General features: G+C 42.7%; 1 protein-coding gene across 1 annotated transcript in view; it reads right to left on the bottom strand.

Annotated features, from left to right (window-relative positions):
- The window catches only part of STAB2 (stabilin 2), a 76,955-nt gene that overhangs the window by 38,292 nt on the left and 23,915 nt on the right, over positions 1–14,748 (bottom strand). Inside the window, exons 16-26 of the mRNA XM_064421069.1 lie at positions 14,363–14,416; positions 13,456–13,536; positions 12,368–12,517; positions 7,765–7,851; positions 7,140–7,251; positions 5,734–5,914; positions 4,657–4,750; positions 4,303–4,461; positions 3,809–3,904; positions 2,999–3,094; positions 1,960–2,007 (exon numbers count right to left, since the gene is read on the bottom strand). Of these exons, the coding sequence (XP_064277139.1) occupies positions 1,960–2,007; positions 2,999–3,094; positions 3,809–3,904; positions 4,303–4,461; positions 4,657–4,750; positions 5,734–5,914; positions 7,140–7,251; positions 7,765–7,851; positions 12,368–12,517; positions 13,456–13,536; positions 14,363–14,416 (1,158 nt within the window). The remainder of the gene's footprint in view (positions 1–1,959; positions 2,008–2,998; positions 3,095–3,808; positions 3,905–4,302; positions 4,462–4,656; positions 4,751–5,733; positions 5,915–7,139; positions 7,252–7,764; positions 7,852–12,367; positions 12,518–13,455; positions 13,537–14,362; positions 14,417–14,748) is intronic.

Genomic DNA, 14,748 nt, shown 5'->3' with positions numbered 1-14,748 from the left:
TGCCAAACTTGAGGGAGCAATATGAGCTTGGGGTCTACCTTTTTGCAGCTGGTATGCTGCCTGGAAGCTGTTTTGGATAGTCCTTCATTACCCATCTTGGGTTCTGAATCAAGAAGGGAATCAGCTCCCTTAAATAGCTGGGAATTTTGTCTGTGTTAAGATCATCTTTCTTCCTAGCCATCATCCCTATCACCTTCCAAATATTTAAATATAGAAAGAGCAACAAACTTCCCCTTCTCATCCTTCCTGAGCAGCAAGAAAAAAATTTAGTTATGAAAAGTGGTAAACATCACATTCCTGCTCAAGTACAAAGTTAAAAACCCACAGATGGATATGCCTCCCTATTTTGCTCGTGTTTGTAGTTACCAGTGTTTATTTTAAGTGATAGCATTTCTCTGAAGTGTAGCAGAAATTTCCACATCTGTTTCAAGAGATTGTACAGACTCTTCCCTCTGATTTGTTCCCTCATTATCTAATGAGCATATTAGCAGGACAACAGCATTTCTTATTTCTTCCTGTGCCCTTTCCTTTAAATTCTTTAGTTTCTCTATACAGGGTCCAGTGCCACAATCTCAGCTCGGGGCCAGGCAGACAGCTGGCCTGAATGAGCCACATGGAGCTCTCTTGAGAAGCTCCCTGAGGTGCTCCTTGCCATTATGATGATGCAATGATCCCCAAGCCATTCAACTTTGAAAAGCTTTAAAGCAACTGATGTGCTGTGACTTCTGCTTCTGGTGCTAGTCATTAACACAGCACTGTCTTTTCTTGTTCACCATGTATTTGCTGAACACTTCTTATATTTAGGGTTTAAGTTCTTGTGGGAGCACCAGTTTTGTTCTTTATTCATACAGTTCCAATCACAGTGGGGTAAAACCTTAATGTTACTGCTGCTCCAGCAATAAATGATAGTATGTGAAAGTAGAAAGTAGATTTTGACAACCTGTATATCCAGAACTTTGGGATTTGAAACCTACTTTGGTGCTTCTTCCATAACCTGGAGCCAAACAAGTTAATCTTTCCTCACTGAGGTTGTTCAGCCTGGAGAAAAGACTCCAGGGAGACCTTTTGTGGCCTTTCGGTACTTACAGGGAGCTTGTAAGAAAGGTGGGGCAGAATTTTTAGTGGGACCTTTTGCAAAAGAATAAGGGACAATGAAAACTGAAAAATAATAGATTTAGGTTTGATATAAGAAAGAATTTTTAATCTTTTTTAACAATGAGGGTGATGAAACACTGAAGAGGTTGCTCAGGGGTGTGATGGATGACCCATCCCTGGAGACATTCAGGATCAGGCTGGGCAGGACTCTGAGAAACCTGACCTAGTTGAAGATGTCCCTGCTTATGGCAGGGAGATTGGACCAGATGGACTTTAATGGTCCTTTTCTACTCAAACCTTTCTATGATTCTGTTTCCTGCACCTCAGCCAGGCCTGCACAGACTGAGCTTTTTCCTACTCTCTTGCTATGGCAGCAGCACACTGTCCAGCCACACACTTGGATTTTCCTGCCATGGGGCATGTGGAAATGGGGGGGAAGGGCATTGCCTTCCCTTCCCACTTGTCATTTTATTGAATGAGAGAAGTTGAGACACCTGGGGTCATGTTCAGTCTCTGCTCACACCCTGCTGCTGCTCACCTGGGCTGCAGTGTGTTTTCATGCAGAACTAGTCATGGCTTATGTAGCTCCTTGCCTCAGAGAGCAGGCTTGGAACTAGCTCTGCTGCTTGTGGAGCTTCCTTACTCGCTGGATTTGGGTTCAGAAGTTGTTTTTCAGATGATCAGCCCCCCCCCCCCCCCTCCCCCCCAACAGGTGAGAAAGGCATCTGATATCTCTCCAGATTTTCAGCTTCCTCTCTCTGGTGGAAATATTGCTGTGAGGCTCCCATTTCTAAACTCCGCAAGGCTCATGTATTTCTGCAAACTTGAACATAACTACAGAAATCAACCACCAAGTATACTTACATTAACCCACTGGTTAAAAGCAGCTGCTTCTGACAGGGTGGATAGCTCCTGATGAGAAAGAAGAGAGATCAATGAGTTTGTAAGCTATAATTAGCTGTATCAAAGTGCTCTTGACTGTGGGGCCACCCACTGTGTCTGGCCTGGCTGATGTGACATGGAGGAAGAGGAGGTTTTCAGTGTGTGTGAAAAGGGATGGCATTAATGGTTTTTGGGGTTTTTAAAAATATTTTCTGGTAATAGGAAAGGTGAATTATCAATTCTTGAAAATCAGGCTATGGATTGCTTAGGTGTGTACCCCACCTTGGTATGTATTGTGTACTGGCTAAGCATTAATTTCCTGTGACTTTAAACTTAATTCTTCTCTTAACTCCATGCAAAATTGATTGAAACATATGTTGTTTTAGCTGATATTTGTACAGCATCTTACACATCACCCAGCCCTTATTCTGCCAGAGTACTTAGAACAGAGATAGATGATGGTATAAGCAGAGGTGGCAGATAGTGCTGAGAGCCATGCAAGATTATTGCCAGGAGCTGAGACTGAGGACACTTTCATTTTTCCTGTGCTGTTAAATGCATATTGATTTCACCAATTGACTCGCTTTGGTTTTATCTGCCTGTGGGTCAGCACAGTTTGTTTCAACATGATAAATTGATCATTTCCACTGAGAGAGAGACTGCAGGGCAAAACTTCAGAAGAGTTGACTGCTTGGTGCTCCCAGCTGGGAGGTGAGTGCTTAGCACTTCTGTAGGTTTGGACTCTGTTTTTCAATTTGTTTTCAGTTTCAAATTTTCAATTAGTTTGAAGCCAGAAACATGCTCTGCTCCCTTAGGCCCCTTCCCAAGCCATGTTTTGAAACACAACAAATAATTTATGTATCAGGCAAGTGTTCCCACTGGAACATCCTTTGCAGAGGTCACTGGTGGGCACCATATTTTTCTGACTGTTTGTAAAAGCTTTGCCATCCTCTCTGGTTAAGGTGCAGGGTGGGACCCGTGCAGCAGGTGCTGTGCCCAGAGGCAGTGACCCAGTACTTACATCTGCAGCATTTCCATAGCACATCCTGCCGTCCCCCTCGTAGCCCTCGGGGCACACACACTCCCAGCCACGGGAAGACTCAAACTGACAGGTTGCCTTTGAACCAGAAAGAGAGAATTCATCAAATACTCAGGAGACCACTCCAGCACGGATAGATTGTGAAACCTCTTACTAGGACCTGTTTATATATAAGCATAAGCTTACAAAGGAGTTTTTACCATCTTCCATGGGTGTTCTCACCTTCCTGTAGACACACTCCATCAGCCCAGGGCACTAACTTCCTTCCCTACCCACCATGCACTAAGTCTATAGGAATCTAAACCCTTGCTCCACCTTTTTGTTTCCTCCCTACAGGTCCTATTCTTTCACCTGACTATGGCAGATCCATCCTCTGCTCCCCAGAGCTCCTCACCTCAGCTCTGTGCCCCACCTGAACTACAGGGCACACCAGAGCACATGCAGCTACTCATAAAGCTGATAGATGCCTGGGAAGAGATTGACTTGGGTAGCTGTCCCAACAGGACAGTGGATCCAAGTTGTAGTTGCTGGTAGAAAAACAGCATTTATTTATTCCAGGCTTGAGACAGCCCTTCTGTACTGGCAGATTTGGAAACAGCCCTTGCAGTCCATCCTCAGCTTGTGTACCATACTGATGTACACAGTTTTTGGTGCTTGTAGAACTGCTTTGGAAAGTGCTTTCTCCAAAGGAAATTGCAGGCTTGAAATGTCAAATAAATTCTATGGTGTGCGCAGGAGGCCACGTGTGATATAAATCTGAACACTTTGTTCAGGGAGTGATTAATTACTCACCAGATGATGGCATTTTCCATTTTGTTCCAGGCATGAGTTTATGGGTGTGCATTCAATTCCATTCCCCTGAAATCCATCCTTACACTTACAGTCATTCTGTCATTTCAATAAAACACAGCAATTCATTAAAATTATTAAAATAGTGTTCATATTCTAGACATGGTGAATTAGTTTCTCTGTGTTTCTATATCTTGGCATTGACTTTAATGGAATGAGACTGACTAATATCTGCAGAAGACCTTCATACCTGACATCTACTAATGCACTTTCTAAAAATGTATTTGCTGCCAGAGCACCACCACGTAGAAAGGAGGGAACACTGGGACTGGAATTTAGGGAGACTGTTTTCCATAGAGAGTACCATGTGGAAATAACATTGTGGTTGTGAGGGAGAGGAGGATTTGGGGAAGAAAACAAAGTCTGAAGACAAAGCTCTGGCAGATCAAAGTGGTTGAGGACAGGCAATGAAGGTGACATTGAACGTCAGGACCTACCTGACCTGGCCTGATGTATATGCAGGTGGCATTCTGGTGGCACCGTGCCGTGGTGGGCAGCAGGCAGGTGTTGATGGCTGAGCAGTCCCTCCCATCGCCTGTCCAGCCTGCCTGGCAGACACACCTGTGCTCCTCTGGGCCTGTCTGAACACACTCAGCCTAGGGGAAGATGCAGAGGCAGCCATTCAGGACTCCCAGGGGACATCTGCCTTTAGCCATGAGGCTTGTCCAAGCTCTGCAGTGGTATCTGGGGAAAGAGCCTGGAACTCCAATGAAAACCGTGACTCTTGTGCAGAAGTTTCTGGCCAAACCTTCCTCTCTGCGTGCCTTACTGTTGGAAAAGCAAGTACTTACATTGATATTGCAGCCACCAGGGTTTAAAACAGCACAAGGATCAACTTTGCTGCAGCTCAAGCCATCTCCCTCATAGCCAGGTTTGCAAACACAGCTACAGAGACAAGAGGAGGAAGGAGGCGTTACACGTGACAGGACAGCTCTAAAATAAAGTGATTGTTTTCCACTGCAATGTGCTATTTATAGGCAGCTTAAAATTGGTAACCTTGGATTCGTGATGCAAGTAGCTCAAGTGTGTACTTTATGGGGTTTTTTTTCCAAAATAATGACTGGGTTAATTGAGTCAAATCAGGGATCCATTCTCTGCATATGAGACAGGGAGTGAAATTAATTCCAAGCTGATGTTATCATTGCAAAGCTGAGCTAACAGCTCTAAAATATTTATGGGCTGGCTGTGCTCTCTCTCAGTTACACAGAAGATGCTCTATCCCTGAAATGTGTGTGAGACAATGAGCCCTCCTGTTTCCCTGGGTCCCACCCCAGGATTAACCTATATTGGAGGGAATTCCTTGAGCACTCAGGTTCTGCAGCATCCCCCATTGTGCTGGTCGTGACTCATTATGGATACACTGCAGCAGGAGGCAAACTTGCTGCATGTGAGGGGGAGCTTGAGGCAGTGAGGGCAGCTGAAGCAGTAACAGAGTTTTGTGGCCAGTCCTGGCAGGACTGGGGAACCTGTGCTGAAGTCTGTGGTGTGCAAAACTTACCTGGCCTGACCAGAGTGAGATATCCATCCTCAAACTGTTGAGAATTGCATTCTTTTTCAGCAAGTCTTAAACTCCTAAATCAGTAAGGGGTGGTTTGAAAGAAGAGCTTCCTAAAAGCTTCTGTAGGTGTTAGTAGGAAGGGATGCTTTTAATCAAGGATCAGCTCTGTCTGCAACTATCAGTGGTAAATATATAAGTAGAGGGTATTGAGAACTCATAATTATTATCTTGCAATGCAAGGTTGATGTGGTGCATGCTTGTTTGCTGCATAGCAGGGTTGCAGTGGCGGCTGGCAGGGATTGTTTTGGTCAGGCAAACAGGAAAAGCTGCAGCACAGTGAATATTAATGGGATGCAGGCTGCTGACTTACCTCACTGTGCCATCGCTGAGCTGACAGTCTGCATGTGCATGGCAGAGCTGTAGGGAGGGCTCACAGGGAACAATCTGCTTCTCACAGAGCTTCCCTGTGTATCCAGCTCTGCAGGATCCAGGCAGACAGCTCCCATCGCTGTCTATCCGGTTATCACACTTCCCATTAATGCAGAGGCACTCTACCAGAGATAAACTACAATGGGCAATTCCACAGTGGAAAAAGGCATTTATACTCACATAGCATTTCTTACGAATCAGTTCTTCCTTTCTTCTTTTTTTTTTTTTTTCAAGAATCTAAACTTTTGTATTTTTTAATCTCACTCTGATGGGGGACTTTTCTTAATCACAGCCATGTCTCTTCAGGCGTGTTTTATGGGTAACTATTTAAAACCTGTTGTATTTTTACTCTGCTCTTATCAATGAATTTCGAAGTGCTTCAGAGAAGTAGAAAATGCCATGTCCTAGACTATTAAAGTTTTTCATTGCATGACTTTTGCTGTGCTTTCAGTGACAGGGTAAGCCTTTAAACATTGAGCCCACAGATCCTCCAGGTTGCACTGAGCATCAGCACAGACCTACCAGCACATTGCTAGGACTGGGTGGATTAAGGCTGCTGGAGGCACAGCAATGTGCCCAAGGGACACAGCAGGAAAGCTTTGTGCATTCCAAAGAAGTGTCAGTGACTAGTCAAGCAAACACTTATTATTTTGGTGGGACTGAAGTTTAGGCTTTACCACAATTCCTTACGGAATTTGTGTCTCAGCTTTTGTCCATGTACCTTTGAACCTTCAAGGAAGCTTTGCTTCATGAATGGCAGGCTATTTCATAACAAAAAGGACTAAAAATGGTTTTGTAGATGAGGAATGTGTGTATGTTTGATGTTGTACATGCTGTAGACTCTCAAATGTATTATGGTTTGGCTTAGTAGGATTAAATCTGTCGGTGAAGAACTGTAAGCTATAAAATAGATCAGAAATTATTCAGTAAGGGTAGTTAAGTGACCTAAACACAACCTGTTTATAGATCTAGTTGTTCTTAGATTACATATGTTTGTCATTTCAGGCAGAATCTGTTCTGTTGTGGGCAACAGCAGATGGGAACAGAATAGCAAGAATTTTCTTTTCAATTACTTGTGTGAGGGAGACAGAAATCAAAAGAACAATGAATTGGTACAAAACAAGCTATGCCCCCTGCAAAAAGTCATTTAGAGTGTTTACACTGACCCTGGCCTTATGATGTGTCCATTTGAAATAGGAAATGAAAATACCCTAGTAAAATATTGCTCATCCTCCACAGGGACTGTTTGGCAACCATTTAACTCCTGCCTGAACACCACTAGGGTCCAAAAGACCCTATGGGGCTGTTGCTCACACTCTGGTGCTGAGGCTGTAGAGCTGCACTCACCTTTGTCACACTGAGGTCCATATTTGCCAGGGTCTGAGCAGAACTGGCAGCTCAAACCTTGAAATGCCTCAGAGCAAACACAAGTGCCATTTCCATCCAGGCCATCCATACACTGTGATATAGAAGGGAGGTGATGGTTATGTATGAATTCAAACAAGTCTTTACCCTAGAAAAGAGGCTACATGCCCATCCATATTTTGTGACTCTGATAGACTCTCAGGAAGGACTCCAGCTTTGCTGAGACAGGTGTTTCAAAGAAAAACTTTGTTTATGCTTTTTCTTTGCTGCTATATATTCCACCTTTCTTTGTAGTTTTATGTGAGAATAGTGAGCTGAGGGGGTCATTAGTGCTGTGCAAATTAAAAGTATGAGAATGGGTCACTTAGCTTTCCCTGTGTGTTGGAACCCTAGAAATGTGACATTTGGACATCTGAGAGGTGACAGATTCCCTTTCCCTCCTACCAATAACTGAACCTGAAATCCACAGCCATCACTGAACACAGATTAAGGGGGCAGCCCTTGTGGAGCCCAACATTCCTGTTGTGTAGAAAAGCTCCAGGGGCTTTTGGGACACAGCTCCTCCTTCCCCCCTGGAGTGCAGGGTGCTGATGGATGCTCTGCTTACCTGCCCATTCCCTGAGCAGGGTTTGGAGAAACCTCCTGGACATGGTCTGCAGTTAGGGCCAAAGAAGCCTTTGCAACACTTTTGTTCCTGCAAAATAAAGAAAACATCCTCTTTTTCAGTGCTTTAGGGCAGAGGCAGTGCATAAAGGCCGAACCTTTGTTGTGTTTTGGCCCTCTGAGAAATGCCTGCATGGATAACTGTCTCTGAAAAGCCTTGTGTTCAACCAGAACCAGCTCTGCAATGGCCTGGTTAAAAACCAGGAGGGGTGTTGGCAGTTCAGTAAGGGATGCACAAACCACCAGATACTGCCCTTGTTCTTATCAGCGCTAGAAATCCTCATCCTGTCCCCACTTATGAACCTGCCAGTGGGTATCTGCACATATTGTGTGCAGTCTCTTATTTGCCAGTGGGAGTGCAGTGGAATTAGGATGCAGGCAGTTTCCTTGGAATCTGAGATCAGGAACCTAAGGCTGTTTCACCCCAGGGAGATGCTGTGACAGGCAGACGTGCTGCTTTGATCCTCCTCCTTCCCCTCTGCACCAGGGTGGGATTTACTGAATGGCCTTTTCATTTGTATGTTGTTTTATTTGTGCAATGCCTTCTTGATCTGTTTATTTATAAAGAGAAAGTGTATTAGAAAAGACTGATTTGCATGTGTGATTCTAGAGAACTAGGAATCAGCAAAAGGCTTACAAAGCTTACAGTTTTTAGACCTATCTGCCTGTCACTAAGTGGTGCTCATGAAGGGCAGAAGCTTATTTAGGAGCCCCAGAAGGGGCTAGTGACTTCTGCAAGAACTGGACTTCCCAAGCAATTATTGGGGTCTGGTTCTCATGGCTGTTCCCCACTCATTGTTATCCAGTATCATGGGAAGTCCTGGGACAGGAGTGGCTGGGACCAGGAGAGGATGAGTTGTCCTGTTCTCCATGGGTGAAGCTCTATGGGAAAATGAAGGCTCCTGGGCTTGGAGCTTCGTGTGAAAACTCCTGCATGGCAGAGCATAAGTGTGCTGTTTTCAATAACACAGGACAGCTAATCTGTGTTTCCCCTGATATTTACCTCTGAGATGTACACCAGCTGCTCTCAGCCTGGTGTTGAAGTGCATGGAAACTACATGGACATGTCCAAACATTTCTGAACTCCAAGAGGAAAGTTCATCTTGTATAAGAGAATATTTTGGAAAACTTTTACAAACATTTCACCTTAATGAGCTGTAATTTTATAGCTTTGCTGTTGTATTGCAGGCTCTAGCACAGCCAATATTTTGAAAGGTTGGGCATTCAATAATGCATCTCTGTTTTGAGAAAGGCTGGAACATGCACAAAAGGGAAGCATTAGCATTTCTAAGCTAGGTAGAGTTCTGTCTTAATATCAGTCTTAATATCACAGCATAATTTACCTGAAGAACAGAAAGCATCTTGCTGGTATTGCATTTAAAAATTTTGTTAAGTTATGTATTTTTTACTATATGAACTTTCTTTTCATTGTTTCTGACTACTGATTTACAGAACTATTATTGGTGGATTTTTATAATATGGGGAATAACATTCCTGTGGTAGCTAGACTTGAATTTTGTATGTGGAGAAATATGCAGCTAAATTTGCATCTCTTAGATACAAAGCAGATGGGAGATCTTCAATCCTTCCTGAACCTGTGTCTGCAGACTGTTTCTTCAGGGAGGATGCTTAATCAAAAGGAAATTTTTAACAGATGTGAGGTGTATTTTAAATGTATTCAGTTTATTAACTCTCAAAGCATCATCATAGTGATTCTTATTCTTCACATCTCCTCTCTGCTGAAAGAGGACTTGCTTCACCTGAGAAACAAGAGCTCCTATGAAGGATACAGGGAATTTTGCAACAGCAAATAAAATAATGCTGAAATTGTCAGATGATTCAGTCATTGCCAAAAAGAGATAAAAGTACCATCTATATTTGTATTTTTTATGCAGTCTCCTGTTTCCATGTGTGGTTCTTTTGCTCTCTATATTGGCAGAGCATTAACCAAAATATGGGCATACCTTCCCCCTATGCCTTTTGTACAACTGGTGAGTCTGCTGGGAAATGTCTCAGGATGGTTTTAGGATGGGCTGTGCATCCTGGGAACAGGGAGGCAGTGCATGCTGTAAACAGCCTGCACACACACCCTAGATGGAAACAGTAGAGACAGGGATTTGAAAAGGTGTTATACCAACTGCTGAGATGCATACTTATAGATTACTGTAAATTTTGAGTACCTCTGTTTTACAACTTCTAAGTGTTCCAGCATGAATCTGCAACCAAAGCACAGCACCAGGGCTATATCTGCTGGCTCTGATTTTTGAAGAATTGTTGTTCATTTCTACACTCTCCTTTCTTTCCCCATTTTTCCTTCCCTCACTCCCTTCTTTTAATGAACACGAAGCTTCCTCAACAGAAGAAAACAAGGACATGAATGCACTGGTGTCCTAGACTCAGTATAATGTATTAACTAATATTGTCTGAGAGTCCAGTGAAGTCTACACATTTAACTTCTATGAGAATATATTATTTTTTTTCCTGGAAAAACACAGATTAATTGAGTCTAGAATGCAGGCACTGTGAACAGAAATTTGTCTTGTATATAGGTGGCAAAGAGAAAAATATTCTTTGCTTCCATGTGGTAGATGATTATGATCCAGTGGTACATAGATATTTTTTGTCTTCACCCTTTGGTTGCTTTTCCTGGCTAGCTAATTTATCACCATGTGGTGGTGACAGAGTCTGGCAATTACATTACTGAGGAGATATAAACTCCATTGGCAGTTTTAAAGGTGAATTCTCTACATGCAATAACATCTGAGAGGCCGAACTTTCCAGAGTGTGGATATGGAGTTTGTCAAAGCTGTTGTCCTTGTGACTGTCAATGTCTTGTTTTTCAGTCAAGTTAGCATAAATCCTAGAGCCAGTATCCATTGTGTTACGTGCCTCTGGTTTGTAGCCATTGGACAGGAGACCATAAACCTGAATTATGGCACTTCTCCCACAGATTTATCACTGGGGTTGTGTGGAAAGAGTCAGGTACTGGTTTGGATTTAGTTGTCCCTCATGTTGTACAGGACTTAAAGGAATAAAGGATCAGAATTACAAAAGCATTTGTACAGCAAATAGCTGAGGTACCAATACCACTACGATGCTTTAAAGGCCTGTGGGTCAGGTATATATATTTTGGCAAATACACTATTTTTAATAATGTTATTATAAAAGCCCTTTTGTGAGCTGCATAATCATGTCTGAAGCTGATATAGGGTCTTGCCTTTGTACTTCTGAAAATTCCTGTAAGTGTGCCTTTACCCCTTTAGAACCTAAAAATCTGGCTGATTGTTGTGGGCAATATTTCCCGCTGTTGATGCTCAGAGAGTGATGGGAATGCTTGGTGCAGAGTAAAAATTGCAAAAGCCATTGTTCCTTTGTGTTTTCCTGGCTAGCTGTGCTCTGCTTAAATCTTGGAATATATAACTATATTTTTAACTATGCAAGAAGCTTTCAAGGCTGACAGAAGTTCCTAACTTAAATTTGGGGAATAATTTTTGTGACCAACAGCGTTTGCTTTGTCTTGAAATATTTTTTTGTCTGTTGCTTTAGAATAGATTGATGTTGGACATAATTTTTAGGTAGGATTTTGGTAAGGAATTCAGATTAGTGGAGTGTTCTGGGTGTGGATTGCTTTTTGCATCAGAGATTGCTGCTTGGAGCTCTGCCTGGTTTATGATTATATTGCACATACAGCACTCTGCAGTTACTGCCAGAGGTGGTAGATCTTTACTGCCAGTGTTTTCTTCATTACATTTTGAGGCTGTCCAGCTCTGCTGGGAACCTCTTTGCAGGCTGTGGCTCTGGACTGTTGTAAGCTAAGACATTAAATGTTTTCCTTTTGTACCGGAACTGTTACTGGCCCAGATGTGGGCTTGAACGTGGTCCAGAGGCAGCTTGCTGGGGCTGTGCTTACTCCAAGGGAAATTTTGGTCTGACATTCAGCCTCTTACCAGAAATAGCATCTGAATGTTACCAAGGCCTGTAATGTGTTACCTAAGTGAGCTAGCTTTGTCAGAATCCACCCTTTTAAGTGGAAGAAGTTTTGTTTCTGGAGGAAAGCAGGGCTAGGGGAAATTGTGGCTGCTGAAAATTGCATGTTTCTAATATATAAATACAAAATTATTATGTTAATATTTTAACTTGCTGTTTCCTTTCCCTGCATGTTTAGTAGAAATTAAAATATTGGTCTGGAGAAGTTTCTCTGGGAAGCAGGGAGTAGTTTTCCCTGAGAACATGACACTTGTAAATTCCCACTTGTATGCACAGATGGGATCCAGGAACAGGATGAAAGAGTTGGACAGAAGAGACAAAGGGTATTTCAAAGGGTTAATGAAACAATGAAACAACTAGATTTTTTTAAGCTGGTATAGGATGTTTTCATGTGAGCTCCCTGTTTGTAGCACTCTGCTAGGCTGGTGGCCATTGATTGATTTATTTCCAAAAATACCTCTTTCAAATGGATGATATCAGAGAAAGTTAGTAAAGTGAAGAGGAAGCTGGAATGCCTTCTTTGGAAGAGCTGGAGACATAGATTTTCATGATTCTCTTACCTTTGTGACCTGACTTGTCTCGTCACACCAATGTGGTAGGATTGGAACAATTGTGGGTGGGATGAGAACCCCCTCAAGGATATAAATGCGACCATTTTTAGCAACAATATCTGTTTCTTCCATTTTTTCTCCATTCACCAAGACTTGTCCCTATGAAACAATAAATTAATATTAACAACAAAGTGTTTTTAGCTCCTCAGTTTCTGTTGATTTAATTTTTAAATGTTTAAAATTACTTTCTAGTCATATTTCTTTTGAATTTGCTATCTAATTTTTATTATGCTTGTTTATGCAAGAAGCACACATTTATTGTGTATTCTCTGGTCTTCAACAAAGGCATCTAAAGTTTTTCTATAAATCTGCTCTGTCAGACTGTGTAAGTGGTAAATAAGAGACTGGCCAAAATGGGAAGACTGCTGATGACTTCAGGCACTGATTTCAGTGGGTTTAAGCATACCTTGGTGTTCCCTTTGACAGAGGAGGGGAAAAGTGAGGGAGAGTCTGGGATCTATCCAAATTCACAGGAGAGAGGAAAAAAAAAGTATTTTTTCTGCATTTACTCTTGCAGCAGCTCTGCCCTTGCAAGAATTTTTATAGGTGCATCTCTACTCCAGGAGAGAAGGAAGCTAATCTAACAGATCAGCTTGGTTTTGCACAAGTCCTGATGAATTAACACTTTTAAAAATATGTTCATTGGGTACATCAGTATAATATTACAGAGAGAAAAAATATTTTTGTGTGCACTAATAAATGTTTAAAATTACTAAAATATGTAACAGAATGATTTTAAATATTTTAAATAGATATATTTTTTTAAATAAGGCAGAGCATGAATGAGGAACATTCTTGGACTGTGAATGAGCATAAGGACAAAACCCCTGTGGTCTGTCCTTGCATCCCAATCATTTTCTCTGCATCCTTCACAATATTAATGTTAACAGTAGGTGGGAATGAGAAATTGAAAATTCCTGCCTCATCACAGCAAGAAATTCCTCTGCTAATGCCTCCCCTTGTCCCATTTTACTGCCCCTGCATGCAAAGCTGCCTTTGTCAGAGCGAGCTGCTCCCAGGTAAGGGCTGTGACTCACAGTGCTGGTGCTGTTAAAGTGAATGAACTGCTCTGCCATGGTCCTGATGTGCTCTATGGAGACAAGGCTGGCAACCTCTAGCTGAAATGAATAGAAGTTGGTTGAGACAAGTGTAATATCAATACTCTTCAAATCCTGGCAGATTTCACAAGAAAAGCTTTCTTTGGGGTGAGGAAATCATTATCAATGTGACAATTGTTATCAGTTGACAAACCAGCTTGTGTAACAATGTGAATGCCATCAAATCATGACTGAGCATGCTGGTTCCTGCAGGTGAGGACCTTATTGCTCAAAAGAACATTAATTTTTCTTACAATTATAACAATCAGTCTGGTTAATGTTAACACTTTTCTCTAAAAATAGCCCTGTTTGCATCCATATCCCATTGTGGTGGTGCTGGTACCATGAAGGTCCACGTGGTTCTCATGTTCCCTCTGTTCCCACTCTCTGTGCTGGGAGTGACATCAGATTACATAAACTGAGCCTTTCATTAAGGATCCAGCCCCTTCTTTTCTTCTTTTCTTCTTTTCTTCTTTTCTTCTTTTCTTCTTTTCTTCTTTTCTTCTTTTCTTCTTTTCTTCTTTTCTTCTTTTCGTCTTTTCTTCTTTTCTTCTTTTCTTCTTTTCTCCTTTTCCTTTTCCTTTTCCTTCCCTTTCCCTCCCCACAACAGAGGCTGGGGTGGGGATGAACTTCCCCCTACCCAAGAAAAACAGGGGGCTTGTTTAGAGTATGGAAAAACCCCTCTTTCTGAAAAACAGGAGGCTGATTTTAGCAGAATAGGCTCAGAGGTAGCTCGGTTTCAATGGCAGAAAGTCCTTTTCCTTCTCCTCATGCCTGCAGTCCTGACAATACCCCTGACAGTGGCTCTTGCTCCTGCACTCTGGGCTGGCAGAGCAGCTGTGCTCACCTCAGTGTTGGAGACAAAGTGATATCGGACCAGCTCCAGCAGCTTCCAGGAACCCTGCCAGTGCAGAAAAGAGGCTGTTTTAGCCCAAAATGAGCTCAGAAACCCAATCTGGCTTGTAGAATGGACATGGGGATGAGAACAGCATCACTGGCTGGTGCACCAAAAACCTCTGGGGCAGTGGTGGTGCTCAGCTTGTGGCAGGCACCCTGGCATTGCATGCCCTCATCCCTACACCTCTTTTATTTTGACATGGGCCTGTCACGGCATGCATCTGTTTGGGACAGGCAGGAGGTGTCCAGGGGACAGGATACTAGTATCCACCTCCAGCAGTGACTCCCAATCCAGTGGGACCCTTGTGGCAGCTGCTTCCCTTGACTGTTCCTACC

This window comes from Passer domesticus, chromosome 5 (genome assembly GCF_036417665.1).
Source record: "Passer domesticus isolate bPasDom1 chromosome 5, bPasDom1.hap1, whole genome shotgun sequence".
Lineage (NCBI taxonomy): Eukaryota > Metazoa > Chordata > Aves > Passeriformes > Passeridae > Passer > Passer domesticus.
Note: the sequence above shows the minus strand (reverse complement) of the source record. Positions and strands in the feature narration are given on the sequence as shown.